Below are 14,957 nucleotides of genomic sequence, written 5' to 3' on the forward strand. Positions count from 1 at the left end.
CAGGCGAGCCCAACTCTACATGCGTGCGATAAGATTTCCCCCAGACAGACAGACAAACAGCAAGACCCACTTTTCACACAATACTAGTACTAGTGCTAGTGCACCGGAAGATGGCAAGCAAGTTGGGCCAAGTTGCCTCAGATTCGGTTCAGACCAGACGCCACCGGTGGGTGACCGGTGGTGAGCCTGCAAAAGTCCGAAAAAGTCGAAAACTACTGCGAATTACAAACGCCAGCTCAAATTGACACTCGGGGGCGTTTGGGGAAGCACGTGATAAGCGATAAGCGGTAAGCGGATTATTGATGGATCCACGCTAAGTGCTAGTCCCAATACAGTATGTTTATATTTGCCGTGGGCAAATTTGCAAGGCGGAAAATGAATTCGGCGCATAAATACCAAAGTGCTAATTGCAGATCGTCGTACAGTGGAAAATTTGTGTGTCTTTCTTTTTCATCGATAATTGGGAGTTGTGGACAAGAGACCTCAGACCTCCGACTTCACCTCGATGCCATTTAATTTCCATCCAATAATTCATGCAGTACTTCCCTTCTTGCCGTCTCTTTCTGGCTCTCTGGCCGGGCGCATGGGCCGCTAATTAAATTTGCACGCAAGCGAGCTGGAAAAGGACGGCGCTACGAGTGTACTAGAGATGTGCTAATTGTGCACGCTAATTGCGCCAAAAGATTCGCAACGAAACGCAGAAGATACGTAGATACGTATTCAAGTCAGTCAATATGTATGTACAAGATAGATATATACATATGTGAATCAAGAAGAGGAACGTTTCGTGTTCCGTTTCACATTGTTGTGCAGCAGACTGGAAAGTTTTGGCGAGCGGCGAAAAATCTCAGTGTAATCACTGGATGAGCAGGAGTGGGGGGATGGTGGGTTCAGCCGATTTAGTTGGTCATGCGATAATTTCGTTAGACGCCACGCGCCGCTGATTAAACGTCCTTTTCTCCCCATCCCCCAATTCCCCATTCCCTCCACATTTTATCTGCCCACAAAATTTGCATTAAAAATAGACAAAAGGCAAGTGATAATATTTGGTGTCTATTTTTGGATGCAAAACGTTCCCTCTGTTGATCAATTAATTGACGCCTGGGCGATGTGTTAAGTGGAACGAGCGGAACGAATGAGAATTGGAATGGAGCACGGACAGTCAAGGCCAAATGTGCTCCAGGCTGAAACGGTGGCATGGAACACAGAGGTTATAACCACAACGAAACCAATTAAGCGCAACCAAATACAAATCCAAATCATTACAGTTGGTAAATATGCCCGTTTTCAGCTGGTTAAATCCCAACCAGAGCGTTGTTGGCACAACGGAATAGAACACAGCCAAGGCCAGGCACGACCGTTAACCTGAAACTGCAGAATGAAACGAGAAATAAACGCAACAGATCAATTAAGGCAAAAGACAACTTTAACTAACAGTTGGTCACTTTCTAAACGGCTCGTTGTTTGCTTTTTCTTCGCAGCCTTCGGCTTCGACCACCAGCGGTCGATAATCGGCCTTGCCCATTTGGGGGGCGGGAACGATGGGAAAGGGGCAGGTGGGCGGCGTAGTTGGAAACACTTGCGAACACCACACAACTGGTTTCAATATGTGGTTTACTGGCCTCGCACTCACACACCACACAGCACACACACCACGCACCACACGCCAAAAGGCCCACCAACAAAAGAACAGCAAATGGCCAAAGCCAAATCAAAACCGCAAAGGTTAAAAGCGCATTCGAGGCGAAGTCATAGAAGTAAAGACCTTTTTCCCATTCACCTGGTGCAAAACACATAAATGTGAGGAGGAGCGGTGCGTCACAAAGGCGAATGCTTTTCCGCCATTTCCACATTCTCGCATAAATTAATTGCACTTTTCGTGCTGCGCTATTCGAGTTTCCGCAAAAACGGGCACCATAAAGCACAAGCAAAGCAAAGCAAAGCGGCTTCGAGCCCCCTGGCACCAACACCCCTTAATTGACAATATTTCCACTTAGAACTCAATTTAAAGATTAGTTTCCACTTGTCACCTGCTGTCAATCAATTCCATCGAAACCAAAACCTGATGACAGTCACTGATCGAACGACGCGTAATTCCCACCATACAGGAAGAGCAAGTCCTGAAGAGATCCAAAACAAGGAACGTAGTTTTCAAGCTGTGCGCAGCTATTAGTAAAATTTTAGTGCCAACATGATGGTGGCCACATGCTCCAATAGATTTGTATGCTCCACACACAATCCCCACAATCCAATCAACGGACAACAGGCATTTAATGGAATTGTGTGCAATAAAAAATAAGTTAATTAATTGAGCAAACAAAAAGAAAAGGCAATTTTCGAATGGAACAAAACGGAATGGAACAGCGCGTGCTGTGAAAACTGTTGTCGAACTTTTATAACCCAAGTCGTCGCATCGAGTGGCTTCTTGGACAGCTTGTGTCCAACCCACATTGTTTACTGGCATATCGTTAACTTTATTTTTACTCATATTCCCTTCCCCTGCCTCGATAACGTACCATCCCGTCCTGCCTTGTCATTATTATTGTACGAATTACTTTATTGCAAATCGAAGTGAAAAACGTTAATTGATCGATAACAAGAATGCGACTACGTCAGCAGGTTCCTTTGTGCCCAAGTATGCGTCTTTATTGACAAAAGTTCAGTGCCCATCGTAACCAAACAATTGATTGATTAACAATTAACTATTCATAATGTTCTTGTTAAACAACAAAACTAGCAACCAAAGTATTCCCATCTTTAGTTTATAGAGCAATAGCTTAGTTTATTATATATGGAAAGACATATTTTATAACCGGAAGTGCACAACGAAACGCACTCTATTCGCATTTGCTACTTTTGAGTAAGGTTGCACCGGATTCCGCATTTTATTATGTATATTTTGTTCGTATTTGCAGTGGCGACAACATTTCTGGTTACCAAAAATGCCAAAGCTCCGATTCACCTCCAAAAATGGGCGTGAGAAATCGGCGGGGGGCCATAACATTTCGACTTTTGGTCGTATTAAGCGCGTCATCGTTAGCGATAAATACAAAAATGCCATAAATACAAAAACAACAAGCAGAAATGTAAATCGAGACGTGCAAATATTTATAAAAGGATCATTTCAGCTCAGATCGATGGGGAACGCGTGGCTGCAGTGAAACAAAGTCAACTGGCTGCGCATCAAGTGAGATACAGATACAGATGCAGATACATATGGGTGGAAATCAAAGATACTTCACTGATAAGAGGTGTAATCGGGCTGAAAGTGAATACGATAGAATCGTCAAAGAACTCCGATACAAGCGACCCCCTTTGACATTCGAAATGCATTAGGAAAAGCATCGCCTTAGATTTGGCAAACCAAATTGTTCACAAAACTGGTGAAAAAATATGGGATCATACATATATGGATGGAAACAACAAGTGTGGAAGTATATATGTGTATACACAAAGTGCGATATAATAATGTGTTTGTTGATTTTGGCGGCACGTCATGCAGTTTTGGCCCCCGAAAAAAGTCTGACGAAAGCAAAGCTCCAATTGAGAAGCTTTTCAGTGTGGAAAGCTCCGTGTTAATTCTTCTTTGATTATCCGTTCGTCCGCCTTGAACCATTGACACATTTAAGGCCTGGTGGGGGTGGGGGAAGGGGGGGAAGGAGGAGAAAGAGCGTCGAAAGAGAGAGGGTGAGGGTGAGAAAGTTGGGGTTAAGAGAGAAAAGTGATCGCCACACTAAAGATACAAATTGTTGGCATTAAAATACAAAAGTGGCAGAGAGTGGGTTGTACACGGGAGGGGAGGGTGTGATGGTGGTGATGGGGGAAGCAATAGGCGAATCAACAAACAAAAAACGCCAAGCGAAACAAACGAAGAAAATTAGCAAATGCTACAACACACACGTGTGTGCGTGGTGTATCGTATGTGTGCAAATATTTCTTCGTCTGTGCTATTTTTATAAAAAGAAAAAATGTTAAAGACAAGAAAATAAAAGAAAAGAAAATAAAAAACCGAGGCGAATGAGTGGGCAAAACGCAACAACAACAACAACTAACACACACACACACACACACGCACACACCAAGTAACTTCGACTCCGACTTTTTGCCTTTGGGGGGCACTCAAAGAAGAAGAACGAGTGGAAGGAGGAGGAGGAGCGGAGGGGCGGAGGAGCAGCCGGCGCAGTTCATGCGAATTTTTTTTGGGAATTTTCCACTGGCAGAGCGACAGCAGCAACAACATGAATAATTCACTTTTGGCCCAAGCCACCATGAACACCAGCGGTCACACCAATAGGCACTACTATCCACACCATCTATACGGAAAATCTTGGACTTGCGAGTCTGGAATACCATTGCGGGGGATTCCCTGTTCACCGATTCACTTTTCGGGGAGCAAATGTGTGTTCAGCACTTCTCTTCTTGGAAATCTAATTAGAATCCAATCAGTACTTTAAAGCTATTGGTTTGTTGATCGCCGGTGTTTTCCTTCAAACAGTGTGCGCCTGTTTAAACATTGTCGCCAATAAGGAATTGCATGCACGTACCGCAGCGTCTCACCCTCTCCCCCTCCCCCTCACCATGCTGCGTCTCACCCAAATGCTGTGACCACTCATTGAAGAACTTGTGCCCATAAAAGCAAATACTGATCGGCGGAACGGTAGATGGAGTTTGGGGGGGAGGGAAGAGGGAGTCACCGCACCAATTATCGCGGAGACGCAGCAGCCGCAAAGCTGCACAGAGAACAATTATGGTATAGAATCAAATCAAATCAAATATAGAACACAGATTTCCATTTTACATTCTCCATTATAAAAATCATCAAATGATACCCAAAAGTTGAGGACGAATAACTTGTATTTACATCTATGAAAGATCTATTGACTGCAGTATTTTTGTACGTGTACGCTGAAGCAGCAACAACAACGATACAGTAAAACTGGTTTGAAGACGACGCCGCTTCGCTTTGCCACTTGTTGTGCGCCTTGCGACGAAAAGAGAGGGGGGCCAGCAAGTGAGCGAGACAGAGGGATTGCAAAAACTTTTCCATTGATGAATTTTTTGGCACTTCTTCTTGGAATTGGTAGTGAAGCTGCACTCAAACCGCGGATACATGTACATTTCCACATTTCCATATACGAAACTAGTGTGCGTTAGATTCGCTAGCACACAAAATGAGGTACTTTAAAGAGCTTTCTAGAACATTCGCCTCACTAAAAATATATCTCCCCCGAGTATAAATAAGAAACATAAATACTTTGGCAGTGAGTGTGCGTGTTTTTTTTTTGGGGGCAAAGTTAAAGTTGGAGCATATTTCACAACGCTGTGAAATAAACTCCAATTCATCGGTCGCTTTAGACTAATGCTGATAGTGATTTCTATCTTTTAGTGATTTTCTAATGGTGTCAGGCGGCAAAAACAACAATGCGGCAACTAATTAGATTTCAATGCATATTGAATTCGACTAGTTTCTATTTATTATTATTTCTTTTTTGTTGGTTTTCTTTTGGACACATTACACTGCACACACTGTTGACACAAAAAATAAAGAAGTAATCAGGCGCGTCACGAATTTGCTTCACTTTTTGTTTCGCCGTTGTTATTTGTATTTATATTTATATTTGTATCGTTTTTTTTTGTCGCTGATAAAGCTACAAAAACAAAAACAACAGCAAACAACAAATAGAGTCGCGGAATGGCTGAATGGAACGCGGCGGAACGAGAGGAGAGAACGACGCGCCTGCTCGATGGATTCAACGCGAGTGAGCGAGTCGAAGCATGGGCATCTACATCACATTCACATCAGCCGACAGCGCCGCCGGCAGCGCAGCAGCGCCTGCGCCGGCGTCCACCAGCACAGCAGCGCTCGCAACGGAAGGACCACGCAACTAACCCCATTTTCGCACAACTAAGTGGTAATCTTTATAAGCCAAAAATACTAGTTTTGAAATGTGGCGATGAAAGCACTTTCATGAAATAACTTGAATTTCACATTTGGAAAAGCATCCTAACTGACTGACCGCAGCTGTACCGGAGCATTGAACGTTGCACAGTGGTCCAAAAGCTATGCTTCGCTTCTCGCATGGAAAGCAAATAAATAAAACAAGTATTTATACTTTTCCCAACCAAAGCAGCAACGTTGGCAGCTTGCTCCACATATTTGGCCCAATGTGCGCTGAAATTGATCGTCACATGGAGTCGATCCGCGGCGAGAGAGACGCAAAGAGGGAGCCGGTGGAGAGCGTGGGGAAATTGGGGACCGAGAGAGGCGCACATAGGAGAGAGGCGGGAAGAGAGCGCGCGCGCGAAAGAATTTCTAGTCAGCGGACAGCTTATTTGCATGCGGTGCGTGAGTGTGCCAGCTGCAAGTGTGTGAGCGCAAGTGTGTGAGTGCATGTGTGTGTGTATTTGTTAGTGCGCTGCGCCGGAATTTCTCATGTGTCGGCGACTTATGCAAAAAATTAGGTAACCGAGAAAGAGATAAAGAAAGAGGCAGAAATGAGAGCGCGCGTGCCGATGATTCAACACAACAAAGCAGCAGAGGAGTGAAAGAGTGGGAAATACAGTGGGTGGGGAATGTGGGAGGTGGGTGGGCGGTGTGTGTCGAGGTCTTTTAAGCACCGCTAATTGCGAAGCAACAAAAAATGCAGCGGGTTGATTAACCAGCGCCGCCCAAAAGTATGCAAGTCCCAAGGCCACAGCCTTCAATGCTCGCCAAAATGCAAATCTTAAACTCTGTATTTCATAGATAATAATCACTCTCATAACTTAAGCGATTCCTAACACTAGATCTTAACTCTGCATAAATACATTTTGTGTTCTATTCTAGGAACTTATATTAACTAAAACACGCATAGAACTACGTGTGGATATGCTTTGTAGCAGTTATTACTACATATATAGACTTCAATGCGGGAGAACAGACTTTTGCTTACCCATTTACCCGGTTACCCGTCTAAAGGTTTGGTAAAATGATAGTCAACTTACCTGGAAAGAAAAGAGGAAGAGAAAATATATTATTAGTAAAGATATCAAAGGGCGAACGGCCTAACTTCAGCTGGATGAAGCGACCCACTTGGGCACTCGGGACACTAACTATTCACCGACTGGACAAACTGGCGCTCCAGATGCTTGTCCGGCGGGGGTTTGGGGGGCGCCTCGATGGCAGTGCTCTTCACTTTTACATCCCGATTTGGGCCCTGTTTAGCTGCCTTCTTGGCCGATATGGTTGCTGATTATAGAGACTTGTCCTCAAATCAACGCGGTTTTGCCCAGCGAATTACTGGTCGCACTTCGTTTATGGCTAATGGTTATGGTGGTGGAGTGTCCTTAAGGTTGGTTTATTCGAATATTTGACGAAAGATTTGGATCAAAATTTTGGCATTTAAAGCAGAACAGAATTTTGACATTAAATTCAGACCCACAAGCACCTTAGCAACACAGCTAATTGAGAAAAGTATTTTAGAAACTAAGCCAAAGTATCGCAGAGGTCTGTGCCCTTGCTAGATTTGTTTTTAATTTGGTCGATCGAAAGGAATTTTGTACCCGAATTTACAGACTTATTTAATTCGCTTTTCTGCAATTATAAACAACATTGATAAATTATGGATGGCGGATTTGGAGCAGCGCCAAGTGCACGCAGTTTAAAAACAGAAAAACGCATTTGGGGGTCGCCGATCGCAGGACACAAGCACAATCGCAATCACAAACAAAGAGAAATAAAATGTACAAATTAAAGAAAATAAAAATAGCAAAAAGGCGGCGGCTACAATTGCCGTGTTCCTTCGGAATGGCATAAATATTTATGAGAGAACGAGCAGCAGCAACACAGATCGCTGGTATGCGTATGCAGGGTACACCACCCCCACAGGCACAAACACCACCACCCCCAGCCGCACAACAAACCCACACCACACCACACCACACCAGTCCAGACCACACCACCCCACCCACCCACTATGTAGGTCATTATCTTGTTTACGTTGGAGTGACGTCGATGACGCAGCGCTGACGCGGAGAGCGGCGACTACAGCTGCGTAGTTGACGCACAAATCGGAATGGAAATCGAATCGAGAGAGGGGTTACTCCTTTTGTGCGGCAAGGAAGCAGGCGAAGGAGGAGAGGGGGGCTAGGACTGCAGTTCGTGTAGGTTACTCAATGTCAAAACTCGCGATCTGCCCGCCGCATAAACGTAATAGGCCGCATAAACTCGGGGCAAGCTGCAGGTGCAGGTGCATGTGAGGTGCACAAAAAAGCTCCTGTTCTACAACGCAGCTGAATCGAATTATGAATCGAAATTAATTGAGTGGGTGGGTGGGCTTGTGTTTGGTTGGTTGGGTGGTGCAGAGCGACGCGAGACAGCTGGAAATGCATCGCAAGTAGTCGGAAAGCGGTGTGAAAATGAAAATGGATTCGGAATGGCGCGCAATCATTTCATTTCATTTCGTTTGCAAATTGCAATGCCAAGCGCTGATGAGATGATGGCTTTCACCTTGATTAATTCGTAAAATGTGATTCACTTTGCAAGCCCAACAATTGCGATTTGGTTCACCCATTTAAACAGCGCAAAAAAACAGATGCTATTGGATTTTAATCTGTTGGCTTCACTTTCCACTGAAACCATTGGCAATTGGGAAACTGCTGGGGTAATTAGGGTCAAAGTGCACCGTAGAAATGTGTGATTTTCCCCGATTTTTCTTTATATTTCCGCGCAACTTGTTGTTTATTTTACGTGTTGTTTCTGATGCTGCTGCCACTGCTGTTATTCTTGTTGTTGTTGTGGTGGTGGTTATTATTATTATTTTTTTTATTGTTGTTGTTCAGGATTTACCTTCGAGTAGGGAGCCGCGGTTGATCAACATGCTCGATGAGGTTGGCGAGCGGAAAAGCGCTGTTGAATCGAGGTGAAGTGAAGAGAAGAAAAGCGAGGCGAGGCACGGCGAGGCAAAGAACGGGAGAAGCGAAAAGCGCTGGACGTCGACGTCGACGCCGCTATTGCTGCCGCGGTCGCCGAGAGCAGCGAAGAGAGTGTGGGTGGCTGGGTGGTCGGTCGGTGGGTTTTTGGGGTTTTCGGTTGAAGTTTTCAACTGTTGACCTTCTTTTCCTCAGCCACTTCCTTTTGTTATTTCTGTTTCTCTGCTGGCGAAAACTTCTGCAGCGCTATCGGCGTAGCAGTCGCCGCGCTGTCGACTGCAGCGCAGCAGCTACCGATACACACACGCACGGACACTGACACACATACACACTCGCGCGCACACACACACACAAAAACACACACACGGGGGCACAGAACAAAATTAAAGTGACGTTGGTTTGATTTTGTTTTTGCTTTTTTGGCTTAGTTTCGTCGCGTTTTTCGCCTTTTCAGCGGCGTTTTCGAGGTGCTATACTTCTGCTTCTTTCTCCGCGTTTTTCGTGTTTTTTTTTAGCGCTTTTTCCTGCTTTATTTAGTGCAAACTCGGGTATCAAATGCGAAGCGAAGAGCAGAGCAGAGAACTCGAACTCGCAGCGAGTGAATCTCGATTGAAACTAAATTCGCAGCAGCGTCAGCGCAGCGGGGGGGCAGCGACGCAGGCAGCGCGGCGACAGCGGCAGAGCGGCAAATTCAAACGTTTTACTTCTTATTGTTTTTAAACTTTTAACTTTAATTTGTGGCGCGCGTTTTTTCGATTTCAGCGTTCTTCTCGCCACGAATTTCGTGCTACTAAAAATTTGCCGTTTTCGCTGCGGAATCCGAGCAAAAAAAGGCGAATTAAACAGAAAACAGCAGACACGCATACCACCGCAAAAGTCGAGCGCAGCAAATGCGGCGAAAAAGAGGCAGAGGGAGCGAGCGAGTGAGAGAGAGAGAGCGGCAGTGAGAGAAAGAGCGGCGAAGTTAATACGGCGACGGCGAATACTTGGACATATTTATCGATTGACTGGCGAAGAAGAAGAGCACAAGAGAGCGGCAGAGTAAATGAGTGCGAGCAAATGGAACAAGCAGAGAGAGAGAGGATTCTGCTAAGCAGCCGCTGTTAAGAATTAAGCTTTTAACATTTAACACAGGTGGTAGCAAAAACGACGAAAGGGGGGCGGGCGGGGTAAGCACTGATAATACGATGGCATTTTTCGCGTATCGAGCACTGCTAAAAACAGCCGTGTGCCCAAAACAGCTGAGTAATAAAATTCAATTACCCAAGAACACAAAATCTAACAAATAAAGCAACTCAATTAAGCTTTCATTTCACTTTACAGTAACAGGCCGCTTAATTAATTTGCTGAAATAAACATGTTGCTCTGTTTTCTGAAACAGTGAAACAGCAGCACAAATAAAGGTACTTTCTGGCTGCAATGGAGTAAAAAAAAAAAAAAGAAGAACAAAAACACTCCAGTTAAACTATATTAGTGCATCTTAAGCTGTTCGATTTAATAGTTGATATATCGTTCAAATTGAACCCTAAATGCGAGAGTAGTATAGTATCAATGGGGATTTCGATTACCACGGTGCCACTGTTACTGTTACTGTTGTGCGCTCTTATAATTCCCAAGCAGTACGCGCGCTGTGTAAAACTGGATGAATATACCCTAGGAATTTGGATCCTTCGAGGCTTGGAGGTACGAGGTTGAAGGGGGGGATGGATCTATACTTACTGCATGTTTTGACGCCGCCCAGCACCAAACTCGGCGACTGTTTGTTGCCCTCGGCGAAGGAGGAAGTTCTTGGACGACCGCTCATCGTAACGCCTGTGATGCCTCTGCTGCTCGGCTGCTGCTGCTTTGCTTCAGGTGCTCCTTGTTTGGACTTAACCCCTTTCGTTTGGGCCTGGCTTGTGCTTGGTTCTGAATTGATTAAGTCAACTAATTAGTAGCTGGCTGGCTTCGATTGGCGTTTGCTCGTGGCCGTGGTCGTGGTGGTGTTGTTGTTGGTTTGCTGCGATTTCGGTTTTTGTTGCCACTACAAAAAAACGAGTATGTCAAAAAAACCACGTTTTACAGCTTCTTCTTCGGCTGCTGCGTTTTTTTACTGCACTGCAAGGCCATTGGCATGCAGCAGTGTTGTTTGAGTATTTTTGCAATGAAATCAACTTTAGTTCTGTATTTCCGGTTTTCTTTTCAAGCACACAAACTCTTCAAGGCTCAGCAATTGTAACTGTAACTGTTCATTGGCTGCAATTATTCAAATTATTATTTAATTAGCAAGATATTCCATAAAATGCTTCAGAATAACCAACAAAAAAAAAAATATATATAAATCACTCAACAAAATCTTATTGCAAATAATTCAAATTCTCAATTTATTCGGATGGGTTGATAGGTTAATTATCCTAATCTTTCGCGTTTTCCGTTTTGTTTTCGAATGTTTTTAGTGAGGGGATTTTTGTTGTTGTATTTTACCGATTCATTCACACACACACATATGCATTTTGGTCGAATTCGCGGGTTTTCGTTTAATTTTGTTTGACTTTCTCATAGTTGCACAACAGCTTTTGTTCTTTTGTTTATTTTCAGTTTATTTTGTATGTTGTTTTTAAATACACAAAGTTCTCAGTCCACTTGAAGTCGGAAAATCAGCTCCTTTTCCCATTGGCAGCTCTTCAACGAGGTGCGAGAAAGAGACGGCCGCCACTGCAGTCTGAAACAAAAGAAAGAGAAATTGGCAGTTAGTTGTGTTGTAAATTACAAGCAAATCGGAGGGGCAAAGTGGCTAACTAACAAACAGCACCCACCCCTCCCCCTTCCACACGGTGTCAACAAAATAAATTGCCCCGCAATTTGCAAACAGATGTTAATCAAAGCTGCAACAGCCGGCTGGCTGGCCAGAAGAAAAGCAAGAAAACCTCTGAAAGCCAAGCAGCCAACTGGGCTCCGTTTGGGGTTGCCTTAGTCAGGAGGGAAGGGGGAGGGCAGAGGTTAGGGCGTGGCCGCCACTGATTGACCCACTTGGAGTGACCTGGCCACTCACTCGCCGCCAATAACCGTGCCGCACAAACTCACGAACTGCAACTGATCTGATTGAAAGCTCTGCTCTATTTAAGCAGGTCCACGCCAACAAGTGGCATACGCTTTTCCCCTGCATTTCCCCAAATGGGTTTCCCTAATGTTATCTTGTCGCACAAATAGGCCACACTAGTATGGTATGGTATGGTATGGTATAGCTGCAGGTCTGAGCAGCCCAAAACCAAACCTCCCCTCCCCCCTCCCTCGAGACCTTCGACAAAGTGTCCTGCAGCTGGGGAAAAAGGACGAGGAAAAGGGAGAGCGGGAAAGAGAGAGAGAGAGACTGCCCGCCTGACAATGACACCATTTAATTTGAAATAGATCAACGGCAAGGGCGGCGTAGTGGGGCGGGGTTGGGGGGGAGAGACTCCAATTTATGACTTTCCACCACGCGAGCGAGCAAACTGCATGCAATAAATTCAAGTACAACAAAGGACAGCAAAAGTAAGTAGACTTCGGGGCAGCCAAGGAAGGATTCTTCTGTGTGAGGATGAAAATGAGTTTTCTAAATTGGAAATGGAAAATAGTTAGCTTATGGGCCGCAAAGGTCGTCGTTAAAAATGCAAGTGGCCCGCTGCAAAGGGCATAAATAATAGGCCCAAAGTGTAAATAGCAGGAGCCCAATTGGAGGGCGGGGGGGTTGGTTGGCTATGGAAAGGGGTCAAAGGGCAGCGCAGAGAGAGGAGGAGAGAGAGGGAAGTGGAGAGAGTGGCGACACACCGACGATGACTGCGGCGATGACAACGAGGACGCTTCGTAGGTTTCATTTTCGTGGCTGTCGTCATGCGACTGCCGCGCCATTTGACCCACAAAACCAAACGCCGCAGCGTCGAAGAGGTTCTCCAATTTCCCAGCTACCACCTCCCATCTACCCCTCCCTCCCCCTTGCTCCACCAGCCACCGCAGGCTTTCCACATTTGTGTGAGTCGCAATCTCATTTCCATTCATTCAATTAGCTCATTCGACTGACTTGGCCAAAATCGTAGCAAACAGTTAGTTAGTCGCGCCAGAGGGGGCGAAGGTCACGTGGATCTGACCCTTGCGAATTGCGTGTTCGGCCAAAGTAAATTCGCGTAATTAATGTTGAACCACCAAGGGCTGAAGGTGCACAAACATGAAACATCTTTAATAAGCCCAATAAAACGAACACCAAGTGTGCAGCTGATGATGAGCGGCATACAAGCAAAGTACCAGTGCTTGTTGGCCATGTAAATATCAAAGGAATTATAGCGTCATCGCCATCGCCATCGCCATCTGTATTTCACTCAATGATGCTAAATTATCGATCCGAGGGGTCAGAGGGCAGAAGAGGACCCTTTTGTGAGCATTGCGGCTGCCTGGCAACCCAAAAAAGATGACTAAATACACAACAAAATCAAGGAAATGTCCGGAAAGTAAGGAGAACAGAAAAATCAATGCACACCCGAGAGGGGTGTCATGTTTGCGGGTGTGTGTGTGTGTGTGTGTATGAGCCTGTGTGTGTGTTGTTGTGTGTGTTTGTGGCCGCACTCTAGAAAGTATGCTATGGCATTCTGGCAGCAAACACTTCTGCACCACCCACACACCCCCCAAACACCACCCACCGCCTACAAAGCGAATCCATCAAGGTTAAAAGCGTCAAGGCAAACATTTTGGCAGCACCAGAAGACGGGCGGCAAGGGGGTGGGTGGGGGTGTTGAATGCGGGGGCGGAATGGCACAGTGAGCTGCGAGCTGGTGACGAAGGCCACCTCTTCTTCGAATGTTTCCTTTTCTCATGTTAATCTGGCGACTAAATCAGCACATCAAATTAATATGCTATAGCTCTACAGCCCAACATCTCTGATGATATTAAATTGCCACAAATTGTGGAGAATTTTTCTGGCAGTGCTCTGCATGGATGTTTTCAGTTGGCTGTTTTTCGACCGGATTCGATTTCCCAAAGCCGTTTAACTATATTGGCAGTTCAACAACTGCCTTGATGTCCCTTAATTGAATTTGAAATGAAGCTCTGCGTGCAGACGACTTTTCCTTACCATTTTCGCAACGATCTGTGGTTTTATATATTTCTTTTTATTTTCGCCTGCATTCGTGAGTTTCGCAGAAAGAAAGAAAGAAAGTGTCGCCGCCGATGGCGATTATTTTTGGCAAAAGGGGCGGGGTTCGCTGGGTCCAAACGCCTTCGCGCAAAAGTCGCGAACGCGTCATAATTTTCCCGCTGCCTACCGCTTTTCCCCGCGCCTCCTCCCTTCGCTATTCGCCTTTTCATTTTCCTTTTCATTTGCTGATTGCCGGCTATTTTCGCGTGCTTTTCACACGTATTTTTAGTTGATTTTATTTATTGATACACGCGCCCCACACAACCAAAGAAACGTTCGAATCGAGCGTATAAATTGCCTTTGGTGGTTTCTTTCCATTTTTCCCCAGTTGGTTTTTCACATTTTTTAGCCACCCAAATATGCAGGTTAAGTTATTGTTCTTCCGTTCAAAGGGGATACCCCATTTTTGGAACACGCAAAATCGATTTTCTTTCACTTATTTAGTTCGAAAGTGAATGAATGTGCTCTCACATTTGAAGGGAATATTTGATGAAGATTGGGTGGATTTGTTTGTGTGACTAGCACTTGTTTCTGAGCACTTTCAAACTATATAAGTACTTATTTCAAGAAACTTGTGTGTCCTTTGGGAACTGACCACTTCAAGCACACATAGTTGTTAAAGAGTATTTCTAGTTCGTCTATCTATCAGTCGAATGATCGACTGACTGATCTACCCATTCGCATTTGTAATACCTGTCGGCTCAATTATGCTACAGTCATTTCTATATATTGCCTCCCTTTAGCCAGTTTCAACGGCAGAACCCAGAACCCAGTAACAATATCAAATAATGATATACACATTGTACTTTCATATATATGGGGAATCGAGCAACAAAGAACCCAATCATAATCTTATCGTTTCAACGGCCCAGTGTACATATGTGTCTGTATGGGGAGTTTAAAA

At 44.9% G+C, this 14,957-nt stretch overlaps 1 protein-coding gene across 4 annotated transcripts in view; it reads right to left on the reverse strand.

Moving 5' to 3' along the window:
* Positions 1–14,957, reverse strand: part of LOC122624770 (protein kinase shaggy) — a 45,100-nt gene that overhangs the window by 26,081 nt on the left and 4,062 nt on the right. For 2 of the 4 annotated variants that reach the window (XM_043804466.1, XM_043804467.1), the window contains exon 2: positions 10,630–11,145. In XM_043804466.1, the coding sequence (XP_043660401.1) occupies positions 10,630–10,714 (85 nt within the window). In that variant the 5' untranslated portion in view covers positions 10,715–11,145. Of the gene's footprint in view, positions 1–7,093; positions 7,220–8,827; positions 9,613–10,629; positions 11,146–14,957 lie in introns of those variants that run through there. The other 2 variants (XM_043804468.1, XM_043804469.1) reach the window with 2 other exon arrangements.

This window comes from Drosophila teissieri, chromosome X (genome assembly GCF_016746235.2).
Source record: "Drosophila teissieri strain GT53w chromosome X, Prin_Dtei_1.1, whole genome shotgun sequence".
NCBI lineage: Eukaryota > Metazoa > Arthropoda > Insecta > Diptera > Drosophilidae > Drosophila > Drosophila teissieri.